This window comes from Primulina eburnea, chromosome 5 (genome assembly GCF_022965805.1).
Source record: "Primulina eburnea isolate SZY01 chromosome 5, ASM2296580v1, whole genome shotgun sequence".
Classification (NCBI taxonomy): Eukaryota; Viridiplantae; Streptophyta; class Magnoliopsida; order Lamiales; family Gesneriaceae; genus Primulina; species Primulina eburnea.
In genome coordinates this window covers 16,313,877-16,334,205 of record NC_133105.1, presented here as the reverse complement: position 1 = coordinate 16,334,205, position 20,329 = coordinate 16,313,877, and the positions used below count along the sequence as shown (strand labels likewise).

The window sequence follows — 20,329 nt, the reverse complement described above, 5'->3', positions numbered from 1 at the left end:
TCTAATCTTTCAATCATTAAAGTCTTCCTTAGAGAACATAGGAATCTTGCTAAAGTGTGCCATCTGTTGTAATTTTTCACGAACAAGAATAACCTGCTCTGATACCAATTTTTGTGGATCGAAGTTGAGTTTAGAGGGGGGTGAATAAACTCTACTCCTTTTTACTTCTAAGGAGGTACTAAAATCATGTTAGAGATATTAATGTATCTTGTTACGTATACTTTCACCAGATTACAATTATAGGTGCGGAAACAATCTGATGAAGTAGGTGAAAGACAGTAATAACAGTAAACAGTAGTTGTTTATGGAAGTTCGAAGTTCTCCTGTTTCCAGAAGGTATCACTAAAAGACTTTGGATATTACAGTACAACTCTTGTACACACCCATTTCAGAAGGACTTATACTTTTGCCTACTGAAACTCTTAGTTACTCAACACAGTGAAAACGTGATACACAAAGTTCTGAAAAGACTCTTTTCAGATTACAAACTCTTCTGATAAAGTATAAGCGTGGTAAATGATTGTGAAGAGTGTAAGAAACAGTAGCACAAGATGATCTTCAAAAGATCAGATATTTGCTATGAAGCGTGTGCTACTTTTCTTTGTATTGAACTCAAAGTTTATCAAGGAATTTCGAGGTTGTCCCGTTGAGTGAAATAGCGTTAATCCTTGAAAGATATTTTGCGCACTGTCGTGTCTTCTATATGGGTTTGTTCTATGTATATATAAGTGACTGAGTTCAACGTCTATGATCAGAAGATGTCTTCAGACTTCTGATTGAATCAGTTTTATTACCTAAAAAGGTTCCTGCAGAAAAGCTATAAGACAATCAGTCCTGATTTATACTAAAATTGGTAAAGTGAATTAAATGACTCCGAACAGTATTTAATGCTGCAATTAATACTAGTACTTGGTAAATTTAACGGTAACATTTAAAATAGTCCCGTTAGGTAACATCTTCTTCTGATTCTGTTTCTCTATCCTTTCTACTGCTTTTGTTTTACTAGAGCAGTAGCTTCTGATTTTCTTATCGTCTACTGTTTTCTTAAAGAATGCTGCTGGTATTTATTTTCATCGCCACAATTAATTCATGTCTATCAAAAATAATGGAAATAAAAAAATAAAGAGATCAACGGCAGTAGAGAAGTAGATCAAATTTGAATTTCAAGCTTTCAAAAAAGTCTCATAGACTCTGGGAGTGTTTCAATCTATGAAAATTACGTTTTCTGATCCCACTTCTAAACCTTGAGCTTCCTGAGAATTGCGTCCCAATAGACGTTATAGTGTGTTGTGTGCTCTCCTCGACTGTTTTCTGTTTTAGGTACTCTGCTGCCTTCGCCTGGACTGAATAATCACAAACATGATAATTGTATAAATCCATTATCATTAACTTTAAATAGTGAAACAAAATTTTCAAGTTACTCAATTGTTCGAGAATTAAGCTCAGTCGACTCAATTAGACAGTTTCTGTATTTCATTTAGACGGCTTTGTGTAAGACAGCGAAGTTCATCATCATATCAGGAGCACTTTCTTTGTATTTGACATTCAAATAAGATATATGGAAGTAATGACATCCATCCATTAAGAGGCTAATTTTTAGATATTGATATTGAAATAAGATTAGTAGAAGTTCAAATTTCAAGTGAGAGACAAATGGAGTGTTAATCATCATCATCATCATTATATCTCTGAAATTGGAGCATTTTATCGTTGGTAATGAAGGTAATTGAGTGAATGATTGGGAGGTTTCCAGGGGTGAACGTTCATGATTTGCAAAATGGGGAGAGGCCTGGTAATAATAGTTAGAGTTTTCGGCTTGAAAAAGATTATAATTTACTCTTTTATCTATTACAAAAAAAAATTGCTGATTGCTGGTGATTTCTATTTTGAAACATCAAAATACATAATTTAAATACCAGATTGTGAAGACATTGATAGTACAGCTGCATCCTTTAGTCCCTTGATTTTCTTGATGGCATGCACGTCCTGTAAGAATTCTTCTGCTTTAGAATCTGCAGCTTGATACGCCTTGAGGCTAATCAGAGCTTTGTCGCACACCTGCAATTAAAAGACAAAAGCTAAAATCACCTGGCTCGTAACTTTCTGGCTACAGCTTCTCAGTAAGAAGTTCAAATGAGTCACACAATACCAAACAATAGGAACTGAATGAATCAGATGCTTAATGTTTAGCATGAAGAAACATCTGTCCAAAAGATGAAGTGAGAACTAAGTTTAAAATACGAATTAACTTTGAGGTTTATTTAATTTTTGGTCAAAGTCAGTGGCAGCACTTAATGTTCTTCATCCTCAGCATTAGGTTTTTCATTTTGATTAAAACTATACCAAGGCCATAAAGTATGGCATTTAAGTAGAAAAAAGTAACCTCATGCATTCCAGCCGACGACAGCAACATATTCAGCCTAGTCGCTCAGAAAGCGTAACCATTTTGCAACAAAATTGAATTTATGTTTTGTTTGAGTACAAGTAAAAACAGAGTACGAGCTAGCTATATATACTGAAACTGCACAAAATTATATTCTTATTGGTTTCCACTCGATAAAATTGATGTTTCATTGATGATGGTAAACAGGCCTCCCAGCTGCAAGGGGCAGCAGATTCTGATTTTCAAGCCAAAAACTTGAGTAACAAAGGCACTCCTGATGCAAAAAATTTATCTATATTCATTTTGAACTCATTTGAAGATATATATATATATATATATATATATATATATATATATATAGAGAGAGAGAGAGAGAGAGAGTGTGTGTGTGTGTGTGTGTGTGTGTGTGAAATGCACTAGTCAGTCAAAACATAATCCTAACTATAATCTGTTTACCAATGACACTGGTCTTTAATCTCTGCAGTCTGCCCTAGATCCATTCAATTGCCACATTCTCTTAGGTGTCTGAGTGTCTCTAGCCCAAAAGTTACTCAATTATTTTGTATTTCATTTATAATACATGGACGTAAATTTTGCAACAGAGTGATGACACACCAATAACTGGACACAGATATTATGTAATGGTGATGTTAACTAGTCACCAATCTATGCTATTTTAATTTTCAATAAAGATTCCACGTTTGATAGACATATGAGCCGTACAGTCTTAAACGTGAAACAAGGAAGCACATTTAAAAAAAAAATTGGAGCAATGAGTTAGAAACTATTATGTCAAAATGAAAAGGATGGGTAATATCTTTTACTTCCAATAGATTTGGTAATGTAGTGTAATTCTAGTGACTGATGCTACCTAGATTTAGTGTTCCGATCTCAAGGATTTGATCATACCATATACCTTGTTTGCAACAGAATAGAAGCCCTTTTCAATCATATGTTCAGCCAAGGTCTGCCATTCTTTTGAAGAAACTTGAAGCCCGGGGTGAGTCGCGGTCTTATGTTCTCGCATAACCAGAGCTTCATATCTCAATGCCAAGCAACTCTACAGAAAATCAAATTAAAAAACACCAAAAACAATAATTGAGCCATTGATCCAAATTCCAAAATATAAAGCATTTTTGAAAGAACAATTATTACTTAATGTGCAACCCCTGCACATATCTTTTGTGCCGCAGCAATAGAGCGTGTGAAAAATACTGAGACTAAAAAACACCCCAAATTTAAATAACTACTCTGCATCACTCCATGTCAATAGTGGCTGCACTTCATTGCATGCAACTGTGCTTTGAAAAATATTAATATTGTCAAGTGCTGCCACCGTATGAATTCATAGTAAACTGAACGAATAAGCCATACGAGTATCCTGTATACATGTTTTTATTTACGATTCAATGTATTAGTTTCAATTTTCACCACAATAGTTGTTGTGTGGTAATATTGCTAATCGATTGATCAATTACCTCAGCGTCACCTATAAGAGCAAAAACACGGATTAAGAAATCAGCGCAAATAAGCTTCCGGTCAACAGGCTCCTCCGCGATTTCTCGAACAATGGATGGAGATTCAGATCTCATAAACTGCTTCAAGGCAGATCTGACTCCAATAAGAGATTCAACGCTCTTAGAGGCTAAAATCAATTCCAGAATACGAACAGTTTCTTCGTCAAAACTGATACACACCCGATTCAAGCGATTATTACAATTCGATCGCCGGAGCTGAAGTCAAATAAAATCTGCAGAGTAAGATCAGAGCGAAAGATAATCTGACCTCCGCTTATGAATTTGCGAGCGGAAGAAGGTGATTTGCTGATTCACATGAGTAGCGTCTGCCATTTGAGAAAATAGTTGCCGTTGAAAATTTGAAGGGGGCCTCGTTAAATATCCCACAAAACGGACTATCTGAATTTCTGAACCCGAACCGAAATATAGGTCCGACCGAAGGGGTGTTTCGATTTTTCTATCAGTTCCGGTTTTATCGAATAAAAATGATACAACTCATACTAGTAAAGATGTAATCGAGTCGAGTCGAGCCGAGCCGAACTCTTGAATGTTTGAGCTTGGCTCGTTTATAATCGAGCCGAGCTCGAGCTCGAGCTTTATTTAACGAATATATGCATGGCTTACGAGCTTATTCAAGCCTCTATCGAGTCTAAACAAGCTTAATAAATATGAATTATATATTTAAATTTTTATTAAATTAATTAAAAATAAATTATATATTTAAAGAAAAATATATTATTCTTATTAAAATTTGTAAATTTATTATAATAAATAAATTTAATAGATTTTTCTATATATTTCATAAATAATATGCAAAATCAATAAATCAAATATCAAAACTATTATTTTTCATCTAAAAGATTACTCATTAACTTACCAACGAACATGTTCACGAGCTAACGAGCCGAATACTGTAAAGTTTGAGTTTGGTTTGTTTATCTTAACGAGCATCATTAAACGAGCTCAAACGAGCTTTTATCGAATCGAGATTCGAATAGCTCACAAACGGTTTGGTTCATTTACATCCCTATATACTAGTAACATATTTAATTCAATTTTTAAGATAATTTACCTTTTGTGAAATTTTAGGAAATTATAATAAACAGTATTAAAATGCACAAAAACTCTTGTGAGACATTCTCACGGATCAATTTCTTGAGACAAAGATTGACCCGAATACTGTAAAGTATTACTTTTTATGCTAAAAATATTATTTTTTATTGTGAATATCGGTAGGATTGACCCGTCTCACAGATAAAGATTCGTGAGACCGTATCATAAAAGACCTACTCATTAAAATGTTGGTTAAACAATATGCATGTCTAGTTAATGGTTGACTGGCCTTTTGTAAGATACCATAGTAGAATACGTTTGTATGCATGTACAATTTCATAATTGTTAATAGTCTTAGATATAATACGAGTAGTGATTTTTCTTTATTATTCTTATTATTTTATGATGGAAACCCACAACCGCTATTATTTGATGTGCATTCAATAAATATTTACACTAGCGCAGTAGCATGTAAATCTCATTAGCCAGATAATTCACACTGCACAAATCTTATGTGATAAGTTTGTCTGATAAGATGTTAAAGTGGAGGAATTAAACTCACATTATTGCTCCAAACATAATAATAATACACTAACATATGTACATAAATGGAAATGAAATTGACTTGAAGTTGTAGTGCACATTACAAAAATTTGAGCACGTAACATATAAGAAACTTAGATATGGAGACAACTACGGAATAGTACTGGACTTGTCAAGTGGTTTGTCTGGATTCTATAAATTGAAAAGAGAAAAAAAAATTGTTGTTAATCGAGATTCAATATATAATTACAAATGTGAGTTATATTTCATTCTTTGTATTAAAAATCTGATATGTTTCTAATTTATAACTCAAGTGCCTTAAAAATACAAAATTATATTACTTATATCCAATTTAAGTTGATTGATACTCATTTTAAGTCAGTTGTTACCAGAAATGCATATTTGTACTTTAATTTCAATAATATGTAACTTGTTGACAAAAAATTGTTAACATTTCATACATAAAAATTATAATTATATATTTTATTTGATTTAGTTGATACTTAAATTTTGTACATTCGTGCTATAATATCAACGATATGTACTTACATTTATTCTTTTAGTTTTCATCAAGGTTGTAAATGGTGGGAGGCGATGGCGGAGCGGTCGATGACCGCCTACCGCCTCGGCCGCCTAAACGGTTGAATTTTTTAAGTAATTTTTTTTATAGATTATCATAGATAATCATGCAATATAATCACAAATATTCATATTTTTTATTTAAAATGTGCAACTAATTAATGTTTAAGCACAAAAAAAGCTTCTATTGTAGGGAAAAAGATTTGTCTTGTGGCTTTGATTTTGGTTGGTTCTTCTATTTGATGTCCTTTCACTGTTCTTAACTTTTAGACAATGCCTTTCACTAGTTCGTTATGGTGGGAAGAGTTTTTAATTTTTTTTCCTTGCATGGATTTGTTCCCTGACGGGAGACTAAGAGGTAGGTTGTTCATTACCCTGAGCAATACCTTTTTTTATCCATTCTACGTCATTTTAAGACTAGTGAGGAGTTCTTTAGTATGGCTTGGGATTAATTGGAGCTGTGTTATGTTTTTATAGAGGGAAGTGGATATTCTCCAAATTACTGCAAATGGTGAGTTGAACTTGTCAGTTGAGTTGCTTTATGAAGTTGCATAATCACAATCTCTCTACAGGCAGTTCATTTTGTGAATTCAATCACTTGGGTCTAACTGATCCGATAAAGGTAGATCTAGCTCTTGTTGTAAATCCCTACGAACATTCTTCGATCTCCTAATCCGGTCCACGACTGGAATATTTATTCATCTTCTAAATTGCACTAGAAATTTAGAAGAACTTTTGTGTAGAGATTGAAACACGAAGAAGAAATCGACTCAACACTATAAGCCGAATTTTTCTTTATTTTTGAGAAGAGATTTTCGAGAGAGTCCTTTTTGAAATTAATAGAGCCGAAAATATTGTGAATCCCCTTTTTTCAACTTTCGGATGCCTCATCTTTTTTTTTTCTAGATAATTGCATGCCATTAGAATAAAATATTCTAATTATCTTTCTAATACATTATTTACTTAATTAATCCAATTAATTAAGTAAATATAAGATTCTAAAATGCATGCCTTATCAAATGCAATCTCGATGAACATATTATGGAGGCTAGGTTTTTAGGTTCCCATTTTATAAAACATATATGGCCTAATTACCATAATAAAATAATTGGACCTATTTAATTAACATTAATGGGCTTGGTTAATTAATTGGACTAGTCCAACTAGTTTAATTAATTCATCAAAGTCCATTGAACTTTAATTATTTAGTATATTGGACTTGTACTCCTACAAACCCATTTAAACATACTTCCCACCAATTTTTAATTTAATATTTAATAAACTCAACTTTTGAGAATTCAACTCCTTGAATTTATTCTCTCCAAATTTCATAAATTCAACTTATTGAATTTACTATCTCATAAATTCAACTCCTTGAATTTATTTTCTCAAAATTTAATTATCATAAATTCAATTCTTTGAATTTACTATATCATAATATAAATTCAACTCCTTGAATTTATTCTCTCAACGGGAATAAATGATCCAGTGCTTGTGTGACCCTCAATGGTTCAGGGATACAGCTAGCCGTGGGTTCACAACTCATTGTGATTCAGAATAACATTTATTCTTATTCGGGCTTACCCTAGTTAGCCTCATTCTTTTCATCAACACTTTGATCAAGAATGTCAGAACTCATTTCTGATTGCACCCATCGGATCATGGTAAGAGCATCTAGTAGCATCGCCCCATGATCCCCTAGGTATCACTGATAGTGCCTGCAAGAACCAGTCGATTATGATTAACGTACAGTACGGTCCCTTCATCTCATATATCCCGATCGAATCTGCAATCATTGGTTCATCGAGGGTTGCACATTAATTCGATCACTATGTGATAACTATAATAGTGGCATCGCGTGTACTATTTGGATAACTCCTTCTCCAACGTACATCTCGTACTCTGGCAAGAGATTCCATGCACTATTATTTCATTAGTTCACATAGGATATCCACACCCGTAGGTGAGCGGTGAATCCCCGACTACAATGCACTGGCTCATATATGTGTCGCAACTGTACCCAACTTCGCCACCTGATGACTCTCCTGGAGCCGGTAAACGAGTCAAAGCACAGCCCTAGCATATAGAGCCTCAGTGTTTTCCCGGGTCGTAAGGACTAATGGTGTACAATCATAACCACGGACTTATCCTCTCGATAAATGATAACCACTTGGAAAGTCCGAGGGAGGGTTGTTCGGTATAATCATCATATGACTACCCATCTGCATGTTTGGACATCTCTATGCCCTTACTAAGAAACGCAGTACACAACATCACAGATGCTAGTCTCGAGCTCAAGCGACCTTTATCCATGTTTTAGGCGGCTGAATCGACTAGGAACGAATTTAGAATATGCAGTGTTTACAAATGAGTTTCAACATCGAATTACGATTCATTTGTATTAAAGCATAATCAAGGACTTTATCTATGCTGATTGCATGGGTATACAGATAAAGTATAACGAAACCATTAAAAAGTAAATTATATTAAAATAAAGATTGTTTATTTCACTTGAGTCAATAAATTCCCTAGACAACCGTTGGCTTGCAGAGCATCTACTCTAACAATCTCCCACTTGCCCTAGAGCCAACTAGGGAATTTATTGACTCAAGTGAAATAAACATTCTTTAAACTTCCGCTGCGTTTGGGCACGTAGAAAACCCAGATCCAACAGTGGTATCAGAGCCAGGTTTTTTTTCTAAATCGTATGGTTTTGATATTGAATAATTTATTTCTAACCACACAAGAAAATTTTTCAGAAAATTTAGCACCACGAAAATTTTATTTTTCCAGAAAAAAAAAATCGTTACTGCCCGGAATTGTTCCGGGCAGCCCGTGCGCGCAGGGTCGCGCAGAGTGCGCGCACGGCCAGCGCGCGGCGTGCACGCGCGCACAATCGGCACAGTGTGCAGAGCGTCCGCACGCGGGGCGCCGCCAGCGCGGCGTGCGGAACGTCCGCACGCTGCGCGCGGCGCCGTGCGCGCACAGCAGTGCCGCCACTGCCCGAAACGTTCGGGCAGCGAGGGCGGCTGCCCGGGATCGTCTCGGGAATTATGCTGGATGTTGGGCCTGAATTGTTTTGGCATATGGTGCAATTTTCTGAATTTTAAAATTTTTGGGTAAAATTGACATTTTTGAAATTGGTTCAATTTTTATTTTGATTTTTAGAAAATTAATAATTTTCTTGTGAAATAAATAATTAGAATATGATTTTAATTATTTATGGTAAAAATGAGTTTTACAAGAAATCAATTATTATTGATTTAATTGGAAATTAAATAAAAGATTTTATTTAATTTATTAAATCTTTTAATAATTGTGGTGGTTAGTGATAAAATTATTATATATATGATTGATCAGTTAATTAAATTTGTTTAATTAATTGATGTTAATATTTGATATTAAATGAATGAAGGATGATCGAGAGCCTTGACCAATGTGTTAGGTATATGTTAGGATATTTTACTGTTTTGTTCATTTTCTTAATATTTGATATTATTAAAGTGGGCCTGGTTTATGGCCCGTTCCCACCCCATGAGATGTATCCCTTATGTGTCATGGCTATTTAAATGTAATTATTAGAAATAGTGGGAGATCAAGACTGGAAGATGGTGGGCCCGATGATCAAGATGAAGACTTGTAAAATATTGGAAGCTATTGTAATTGTTGCATTTGCATCCCTGCATTCACCTAGGTTTTGGACCTGGATCCATGTCTGGCTCACATGGATCTAATAGTGTTGACGATCGATCATCCTTATTTATTGTTGAATGTCATATTATGATATATATGCGATATATAGTAGTATACATGTATGTATATTATTATATAATATAGTTGCATGAATCCGGCAAACATACAAACTCGTGGCACGCGATTTTTAAATTAAAATGATGAGACAATTTTAAAATTAAAATCCCTCATTTTGAATAAGATTCAAAATTTATATCAAACCGAAAAAGTAAAAATTAAAGGAGTTTAATTTTTCCTTGCCTTCCATCAACCGTGGTTGCATGTTGATCGCTACCTGCGGACAGTGTCTGGCTCATATTATTGGGGAGGCCTGTAGCCGGAAAGCTGTGACTTCCACCGGACATATGATGTGAATTGAGTGAAACTCCCATGACTTCGGCTCATATTATTGGGGGAATTCATGGCGACCGTCTACTACAATTCAATATTGATGGGTTGGTTTGACACGCGAAAATAAACGACGTCATATTATTGGGTCCTTATTAAACGTGAGGCAAAACACGCGGAGGTTGCATAGGGATGCAATTGGACTCTACCTTTTAGAAATTATAATTGACTGATATTATTCGGGATTATAATTGGCTAATTGGACTCTACGTGCCTACTAAGGAAATATGATTTCCCTTTTTCATCAGAGGGTGGTGGAAATGTCAAAATAGTAGGAGGGTAATTTATAAAATGAAATCCATATTTTATATCTTAAAATTATTTTAAAATAATCAACAACAATTATTTTGTTTGCATATCAGTATATTTTTCGATTTCGTCACATAATCCAATTTTGTTATTAACAAGCTAACCGAATCTAATTTTCAAGATTGGTTGGGAAAATTGTTCTGAATTCGGAGAAAATGGCATACACACTAATGTCAGTCCTGCTGAACTGACAAAGCATGCAAGATGGTAGGACCATAGTATGCAAGCTAAAGTGTAACATGCTCGCTTTTACGTCAAATGAACTGTAGGGACAGTTTGAGGAAATTTTGAATGCTGCTGATATTCGAATGCTCGTGCAAGAGTAGTATGGTGCATGAAACTATGCACACCACTTTCAAGGAGCTCATGACTACATGCACGCAAGACAGGGCTTTGGCCCATGAGCGTGGTGTACGTATGACTGGGCTTGCAAAGAATGTGGTGGGCCTGGAATATGTGATTCCTAACGAGTTACTAGATAACATCATTTTGTTGTCTTTCTCTTCCTCATTTGACGGGGCTATGGTGAATTGAATAAAATAGATGATAGCCTTGAAGAGCTAGTCAATACGCTTATAATTTATGAGATCACCATAAAACATGGAATTTTTGTTTTTCTTTTGGCCCTCTCGTCAGACGAAAATGGCCCACAAGGTAAGGGAAAGAAATGTTCTGCCCCTCACAAGAAAACCAATCCCAATAAGAAGCAAACTCTGAAAGACACTTAAAAGGCCTACAAAGCCCGATAAGTCAGAACATATTTATTTCACTGCAAGAAGTCCGGACATAAGAAATTATATGCGCCAGAATTGTTCTGGAAATGATAAGTGAATGTCCGAGTAAACATGATTTCAACAACAAACAAAATAAAGTTAGATGATCCAAATCCCACACAAATATGGCATGCTAGACTAGGTCATATTTCCCAAAGAAGAATGCACAAGCTACTGGGAGAAGGTATGTTTGACTTGTCAGACATAAATTCTCTACATGCTTGTAAGTCCTGTCTAAAAGGAAAAATGACTAAGACTCCAATGGAAACGTGAAACGTGCACATGGTCTACTGGATTTGATCCACACAGACGTTTGTGGCCCGCTAAGTGTTAGCACAAAATATGGGCAATCCTACTTCATTACCTTTACTGATGACCATTCGAGGTATGGGTGTATTTATTTGATAAAACACAAATCTAAAGCATTTGAAAAGTTCAAAGAATTCATATCTGAAGTAGAAAAACAGCAAGAAAGAAGTATTAAGGCACTTCGATCTGATCGAGGTGGAGAATACTTAAGTGCTGATTTTTTGGGTTATCTAAAAGAGAATGAGATTCTCTCACAGTGACTCCACCAGCAACACCACAATTGAATGGTGTTTCTGAACGTCGAAATTGAACTTTGATGGACATGGTTCGATCTATGATGGGATTCACTGAATTGCCTACATCGTTTTGGGGCTTTGCGCTTGAAATTGCGGCAATGTTGTTGAATAATGTCCATACTAAAGCAGTGGATAAAACACCATATGAGATATGGATGGGAAAACTCCCAAATATTCTTACAAGAGAATATGGGGATGTCCTACTTACGTGAAGCAGACAGTGGGAGACAAACTGAATAGTAGATCCACTTTATGCTACTTTGTAAGATATCCAAAGAATTCTGTTGGATATTATTTCTATCATCCCAATGAAGCAAAAAGTGTTTGTTTCAAGAAATACCGCGTTTTTGGAAAGGGAATTTCTATTATATAGAAAAGGCAAGATGATAGAACTTGAAGAAATTCAAGATACTCCCTCAACTATAGAAGTTTAACCCATTTCCCAAGAACCAGTAGTTGAAGTACAAGCTCCTAGAAGGTCTGATAGGGTTATTAGACCACCTACAAGATATCCGTTTCTTCATGAACAAGGCCATGTTGAGTCTTGTGTTGGATGTGATCCAATGAATTTCAAAGAAGCAATATCTGATACTGATTCAATCAAATGGCTTGAAGCCATGCAGTCAGAAATGGATTCTATGTATTCAAACCAAGTTTGGACATTGGTGGATCAACCTGAGGGAATCGTTCCCATAGGGTGCAAATGGATCTACAAAAGAAAGCTTGACCTTCAAAGCAAGACTGGTTGCAAAAGGATATACTCAAAGGCAAGGAGTTGACTATGAGGAAACTTTTTCACCAGTTGCTATGTTTAAGTCCATTAGAATACTACTAGCCATAGCAGCATGGTATGACTATGAGTTATGACAAATGGATGTAATGACCGCATTCCTCAATGGAGACATCAAAGAAGAAATTTATATGTCTCAACCCAAGGGATACACATCAGTAGGAAGTGAGCATAAGGTATGCAAACTTCAGAGATCAATATATGGTCTCAAACAGGAGTCAAGGAGTTGAAACCTCAGATTTGATAGCACTATCAAAGAGTTTGGTTTTGCTAAAAATCCTGAGGAACCGTGCGTGTACAAGAAGATTAGCGGGAGTGTAGTGACATTCCTAGTACTTTATGTTGATGATATCCTGCTCATTGGGAATGATGTAGGATTATTGCAATCAACTAAAGTATGGTTGGGCCTGTAAATTCTCCATGAAAGACATGGGTGAAGCATCCTACGTATTGGGAATACAAATCTATATAGATAGATCAAAGAGGATGCTCGAACTCACCCAAGCCACCTATATCAATACCATTATAAAACGATTCTCTATGGAAGAGTCCAAGAGAGGATACTTAACGATGTGTCATGGTATTGCTCTATCTAAAGCTTTGTGTCCCAAAACTGATGAAGAGATAGAGATGATGACACGTATTCCATATGCGTCAGCCATTGGTAGTATCATGAATGGTGTGATATAGACACGTCTTGATGTTGCTTACGCTCTGAGTGTTACAAGCGTATATCAGGCAAACCCTGGTCCAATGTATTGGAAGGACGTGAAACATATTCTTAAGTACTTGAAAAGGACTAAGAACTTGTTCATGGTCTATGGGGTGGAGAATTGAAATTGGAAGGCTACACTGATTCTAGCTTCCAATGTGACGTAAATGATTCGAAATCAACCTCTGGCTTTGTATTCATATTTAATGGTGTGGCTGTCTCTTGGAAAAGTTCCAAGAAAGACACCGTTGCGGATTCCACAATTGAAGCTGAATACATTGTTGCATCTGATGCAACCAAAGAGGTAGTTTGGATGAGGAATTTTTTCCAAGAGTTGGGCGTTATTCCTAATGGAGTTGATCCAGTCCCGTTGTACTGGGACAACACTGGTGTCATTGCGCAAGCAAAGGAACCAAGGTCTCATCAGAGATCCAAACATGTACTGAGGAAGTTCTACATCATACGAGAGATTGTGTGAAGAGGAGACATCAGTCGAAAGAGTCCCCTCTGTATATAATGTTGCTGATCCACTTACATAGTCCTTGCCAAGACCATTGTTTCAAAAGCATCGCGAAGCAATGGGATTAAAGTTAAGGGTAGTTGCTCTAGGGCAAGTGGGAGATTGTTAGAGTAGATGCCCTGCAAGCCAACGGTTGGCTAGGGAATTTATTGACTCAAGTGAAATAAACAATCTTTATTTTAATATAATTTACTTTTTAATGGTTTCGTTATACTTTATCTGTATACCCATGCAATCAGCATAGATAAAGTCCTTGATTATGCCTTAATACAAATGAATCGTAATTCGATGTTGAAACTCATTTGTAAACACTGCATATTCTAAATTCGTTCCTAGTCGATTCAGCCGCCTAAAACATGGATAAAGGGCGCTTGAGCTCGAGACTAGCATCTGTGATGTTGTGTACTGCGTTTCTTAGTAAGGGCATAGAGATGTCCAAACATGCAGATGGGTAGTCATATGATGATTATACCGAACAACCCTCCCTCGGACTTTCCAAATGGTTATCATTCATCGAGAGGATAAGTCCGTGGTTATGATTGTACACCATTAGTCCTTACGACCCGGGAAAACACGAGGCTCTATATGCTAGGGCTGTGCTTTGACTCGTTTACCGGTTCCAGGAGAGTCATCAGGTGGCGAGGTTGGGTACAGTTGCGACACATATAGGAGCCAGTGCATTGTAGTTGGGGATTCACCGCTCACCTACGGGTGTGGATATCCTATGTGAACTAATGAAATAATAGTGCATGGAATCTCTGGCCAGAGTACGAGATGTACGTCGGAGAAGGAGTTATCCAAATAGTACACGCGATGCCACTATTATAGTTATCACATAGTTATCGAATTAATGTGCAACCCTCGATGAACCAATGATTGCAGATTAGATCGGGATATATGAGATGAAGGGACCGTACTGTACGTTAATCATAATCGACTGGTTCTTGCAGGCACTATCAGTGATACCTAGGGGATCATGGGCCGATGCTACTAGACGCTCTTACCATGATCCGATGGGTGCAATCAGAAATGAGTTCTGACATTCTTGATCAAAGTGTTGATGAAAAGAATGGGGCTAACTAGGGTAAGCCCGAATAAGAATAAATGTTATTCTGAATCACAATGAGTTGTGAACCCACGACTAGCTGTATCCCTGAATCATTGAGGGTCACACAAGTACTGGATCATTTATTCCCGTTGAGAGAATAAATTCAAGGAGTTGAATTTATATTATGATATAGTAAATTCAAAGAGTTGAATTTATGATAATTAAATTTTGAGAAAATAAATTCAAGGAGTTGATTTTATGAGATAGTAAATTCAAGAAGTTGAATTTATGAAATTTGGAGAGAATAAATTCAAGGAGTTGAATTTATAAAATTTGAGAATTTAATTTATTAAACTCAAAAGTTGAGTTTATTAAATATTAAATTAAAAATTGGTGGGAAGTATGTTTAAATGGATTTGTAGGAGTACAAGTCCAACATACTAAATAATTAAAGTTTAATGGACTTTGATGAATTAATTAAACTAGTTGTACTAGTCCAATTAATTAACCAAGCCCATTAATGTTAATTAAATAGGTCCAATTATTTTATTATGGTAATTAGGCCATATATGTTTTATAAAATGGGAACCTAAAAACCTAGCCTCCATAATATGTGCATCGAGATTGCATTCGATAAGGCATGCATTTTAGAATCTTATATTTACTTAATTAATTGGATTAATTAAGTAAATAATGCATTAGAAAGATAATTAGAATATTTTATTATAATGGCATGCAATTATCTAGAAAAAAAAAGATGAGGCATCCGAAAGTTGAAAAAAGGGGATTCACAATATTTTCGGCTCTTCTAATTTCAAAAAGGACTCTCTCGAAAAATCTCTTCTCAAAAATAAAGAAAAATTCGGCTTATAGTGTTGAGTCGATTTCTTCTTCGTGTTTCAATCTCTACGCAAAAGTTCTTCTAAAGTTCTAGTGCAATTTAGAAGAGGAATAAATATTTCAGTCGTGGACCGGATTAGGAGATCAAAGAATGTTCGTAGGGATTTACAACAAGAGCTAGATCTGCCTTTATCGGATCAGTTGGAGCCAAGTGATTGAATTCAACAAAGGTATAAAATTCTGACATCCTATGTTTATTTATTGAAAACCATACGAGTGACCAAATATTATTTTTTTTTCAAAATAAAATAAAAATTTTTAAACTTCCGCTGCGTTTGGGCACGTAGGAAACCCTGATCCAACAAGTTGAACTTGTCAGCTGAGTTGCTTTCTGAAGTTGCATAATCACAATCTCTCTACAGGCAGTTCATTTTGTGATGTCTTCTTACTTATTACAGATTCCTGACATTAATGTCTAGATCTAAAATGACTTGAATTACTTAAAACTCTATCTGCTAGTAATCGAGGAACTATTATCGTCAACTACCTTATTTGTCGTGGGCGAATATGAGATTTGTGGATTCCATATTTTTATGATGTGGATGTGACTGAATCAAGTTACTTGTTCCTCAATCCATTGGTGAACCAAAAACTATTCTCCTTAATGCTTTCACCTCTTTTTTGTGAGCGTCATATGAGATGACTATTGAGCTGCTTATTTATGGTTTTCCCCTCTTTCCTTTTATTATTTTCTAGTCTAAATTGCTATATCACGTACACATATTGTAGGGGCCGTTAGATGGAACATGGAACTCGCTGGACTCGCATGTGCGTGACGATAAAAGATTTGACAAAATCCATGAATACACGATTATAAAATCTAGGATTGATTTAGTCAACTGCTTCACTGTTAACACATTTTGTATGAAGGATTCATTTTTAAGGAGGAATTACTTGTATACGAAATGTAAATATTTGATATTTGAAACTCTACTACAGCATGCAAAAGAGACGCGGAACCTTGACAATTCTCTTTGCTGTAAAATAAGTAACGCTTTGTTTCTACGTCACTATTTCTTCGGAGAGTGTCGAGTTATTTTTGTGCGTCACTCAATTGTGTTACAACTATAATTTGAGACGAGAGCCTGTTGCTATTAGGGCATGGCCTATCTTTTGTCATCGTCCAGTCTGACGAATTTTTTTTTTCTTTTTGGGAGCCTATGGGATGGTTAAGAAGTATTAATCAAATTTGGATAAAATTGGATTTGTGAAAAGTTGAATTAATCAGATTGATATATTTCGGCTTTCTCGAGTTTTTGTATCGATATTTTTTGCTCTAAACTCTGTTATGCATTTTTTTCCACGTATCTCTTTCTTTGAGAAGTTGAATTAATCATATCGAAAGTATTTAGATGTTTATTTTATGTTCATATTGATTCAGTTAGCAGAGTAAAACTTGATCCGAAATCAAAAAAATGTTTCTTTATTGGTTTTGAAGATAATGAGTTTGGTTATCATTTTCAGGATGACCAAAATCGAAATATTATTCGGAGCAGAGATTTAATATTCAATGAGCAAGTATTGTACAAAGACAAGTCAAGCATTAGAGTCGGAGGTGAATGTCTTGAATCAAAAAGACTGATGAAGCGCCATTGACAGATAATTATGTGAATCAATTTAAAAGCAGTAATAAGGAAGATGAAGAAGCAACTGCACAAGATGATGACTTAGAGACTTAGTTGATTGAATTGAGTGGATTTTTTTAGAACAATTAGATCATCTTAAAGATGTTCTCCTACACTTCACTATATTTTGCTGAAAGGCATTGGTGAGCCGGAGAACTATGAAGAGGAAATACAAACTAAGATTCAACCAAGTGAGAGTTAGTTTCAACACAAGAAAGACATTGATTAACTGAGATTTTCTCTCCAATGGCTAAGTTAATCACTATGAGGGTTGTACTCAGATTAGTAAAATATATTATTTACATTTGGGGCAGTTAGATGTAATAACGGCGTTTATTCATTGCAATGTAGATGAAAAAATTTATATGAGGCATTCACGGGACATTGAAGTACAAGGAAAAGAGAAAATGGTGTGCAAACTTCATAAGAGTTTGTACTGTCTCAAAAAAGCTCCACGACATTGGTACAAGAATTTTGACGGATTAATGACTAATAATGGTTTCTTGAGGTGTAAGGATTATCACTGTTGTTATGTGAAGAAGCTTTAATATTTCTTATATAATTCTATTACTATGTGTAGATGATATGCTGATAGCAAGAGCTTGTTTAGAGAAGATTGGTAAATTCAATAAAGAGTTATCAAAAGAATTTGTTATGAAAGATTTGGGTGTTGGAAAACAAGTCATTGGAATGAGACTATTTAGAAATCGGGTGAATGAAATCTTGAAGTTATCTCAAAAAGAGTACGTGAAATAGGTGATTAGCAGATTTAATATGAATGAAGCTAAACATATGAGTACTCATTTAGCTAGTCATTTCAAACTAACCAAAACACAATCTCCATCGATGGAGCAGGCGTAGGTTTACGTGAACAAGGTTCCTTATGCTTCTGTTATTGAAAGCCTCATGTGTGCAATAATATGCATAAGATCAGGCATAGCACATGCAGTGGGAGTATTCACATTAGGTGGTACTGTAGTAAGTTGGGTATCCAAGCTGCAAAAAATAGTTGTGTTTTTGCTTATTTAAGTTGAGTATATTTGAAACGTCCTCATCTTTTATTTGCTTTTAAAGTACTAGAAATTTTTTTTTTCTCTCACATTTTCGGTCATTGCATGCACATGCACATAAAAATAATCTTGCACCATTTTAAAGTAAATCATCCAACTAGTATTTGAAAATTTAAATGAATAATCAAACCAGAAATCGTAAAACGTTTTACCAAACCTAAAAAGCAATAAATGTTGAAAAGTGTAGCCCATACTAAACTCTCAAAAATCTCTCAAAAGCATAAATAAATAGTCTTAATATCTTTAAAAGAAATCATAAAGCGTAATGCGGAAAATAATGCGCTGGTCCTCGGGTTGTGTGCGCCATCAGTCCAGTAGTATCACTCATCAAGACCTCCCTCAGAACCACCTGCATCCATCACACCTAGTGAGTCTAAAGACTCAACACACCATAATCTTGATAACGAGTAATACGTAATACAGTTAACATATAACAGTGAAAAATACTTGTACTTAAAATATCGTTTTCATGAAGATACATAAACATAACCATTTTCGTAAACATTTTCATGATGCATAAAACTTTAAACATTTTCATAACATAGATAAATAAATCCTTAACCTTTTTCCTCAACATGACATAAATCCTTAAACATAATCATGAACATTTTCTTTTTCCTTTGTTGAATTCAGATCGTTAATTGTGACTTTCCTCTCATGACATGACCTCTCGATGGATCCATCAGAAATAAAACCACAGTACTGGGCGGCGGGGGACACCAGCAACACTCTCACCGGTCAACTGGGCCCTGGCCTAACATGAATCGAATAGAAATACGATCGTCGGGGCTCCCAATGGGCTTTCCCCTCACGACATTCCTATCCTAACCTCAAACCTCATAACCTCTTAACCTCTTGTTCGCAATAATGGAAACACGATCGTCGGGCTCCCACTGGGACCATCACCCTCACGATATCGCCACCATTGACGAACTAGTCACAATCACTTCACTTCATTCAACGTATTTCATTCACATCACTTATTAAAAACGTGCATAACATAACATTTTCTCTTTTCTTTTGAAACCAAGCATGCAACATGTATTTTAACTGTCCTTTTCAATCATGAACATTCCTTAGACATTTAAAAAAAATCAGCATTTAATCATGAGAAATTCATAAACATTTCAAAATCATCATAATAACATAGAAACAGCATTTCGGGCACTGCCATGACCTTTACTAAATTCTCGGTGTAAAATGACCGTTTTACCCCTGGCTTCGACATTTTTCGTTTTCGATTATTTTCTTGATTTCATGACTCTAACATGTCCCAAATAATTATTTAAGCTTACGTGAATTTTTTCGTAATTTTATTTGGCTTAAAACTTAAACTTTTTCAATTATCTTTTCTTAATTATTTTAACGGTGTTTTAATCCCGAAAAATACTAAACTTTAATATAAAATTCCTAAATTCTAAATTTAGTCTTTTTATATTATTTTAGCCCTTATGGATCACGACTCGACCCCCCCGTGAGTCGTTTTCCGATTTTTCTTTATTTTGAAACTCATTTTGACACCTAAACTTCGACCCCGAGCCATCTCCTAATTTCATCGAGTTACCCCCGAACCATATCGAGCCAAAAGGTACCCAACATGATAAAGTTGCCTACTAGTCTCTAAGTTAGACCAGGAAACCGTCCAGAACCCAAAAACGAGACAACCCAAACAACTCCTATCCTAGCCGAGAGTTTGTGCCATGCGTGACTCTATGTTGTGTGATCGTGTGGGCCTAGCCAACGACTCTGGCCATGAACCAGC

The 20,329-nt window shown here is 35.4% G+C and overlaps 1 protein-coding gene and 1 long non-coding RNA gene across 3 annotated transcripts; one reads left to right on the top strand and one right to left on the bottom strand.

The window, feature by feature from the left end:
- Positions 1-1,120: 1,120 nt before the first annotated feature.
- On the bottom strand, positions 1,121-4,314 carry LOC140831781 (protein DOUBLE-STRAND BREAK FORMATION-like). Its single transcript, XM_073195530.1, has 5 exons — positions 4,169-4,314; positions 3,862-4,069; positions 3,300-3,443; positions 1,917-2,058; positions 1,121-1,343 (listed from the first exon to the last, which is right to left on the bottom strand). The coding sequence occupies exons 1-5, from the start codon at positions 4,231-4,233 to the stop codon at positions 1,183-1,185; spliced, it is 720 nt and encodes a 239-aa protein (XP_073051631.1). The 5' UTR covers positions 4,234-4,314; the 3' UTR covers positions 1,121-1,182.
- A 2,052-nt stretch (positions 4,315-6,366) lies between these two features.
- On the top strand, positions 6,367-16,860 carry LOC140831779 (uncharacterized). Of its 2 annotated transcripts, XR_012117935.1 has the most exons (3): positions 6,367-6,433; positions 6,553-6,586; positions 16,602-16,860. It is a non-coding gene; the product is annotated as an uncharacterized lncRNA (long non-coding RNA). The 2 variants fall into 2 exon arrangements; XR_012117934.1 differs by having other exon boundaries at positions 6,373-6,586.
- Positions 16,861-20,329: the final 3,469 nt, after the last annotated feature.

What these genes read in the sequence shown, in the direction of transcription:
- LOC140831781 (XM_073195530.1), bottom strand. Translation starts at nt 4,233, where the DNA reads ATGGCAGACGCTACTCATGTGAATCAGCAAATCACCTTCTTCCGCTCG. An exon ending in TCGCAAATTCATAAGCGGAG is followed by an intron (nt 4,070 to 4,168) that starts GTCAGATTATCT and finishes GGTGTGTATCAG; the next exon opens with TTTTGACGAAGAAACTGTTC. An exon ending in CTCTTATAGGTGACGCTGAG is followed by an intron (nt 3,444 to 3,861) that starts GTAATTGATCAA and finishes GATTTTCTGTAG; the next exon opens with AGTTGCTTGGCATTGAGATA.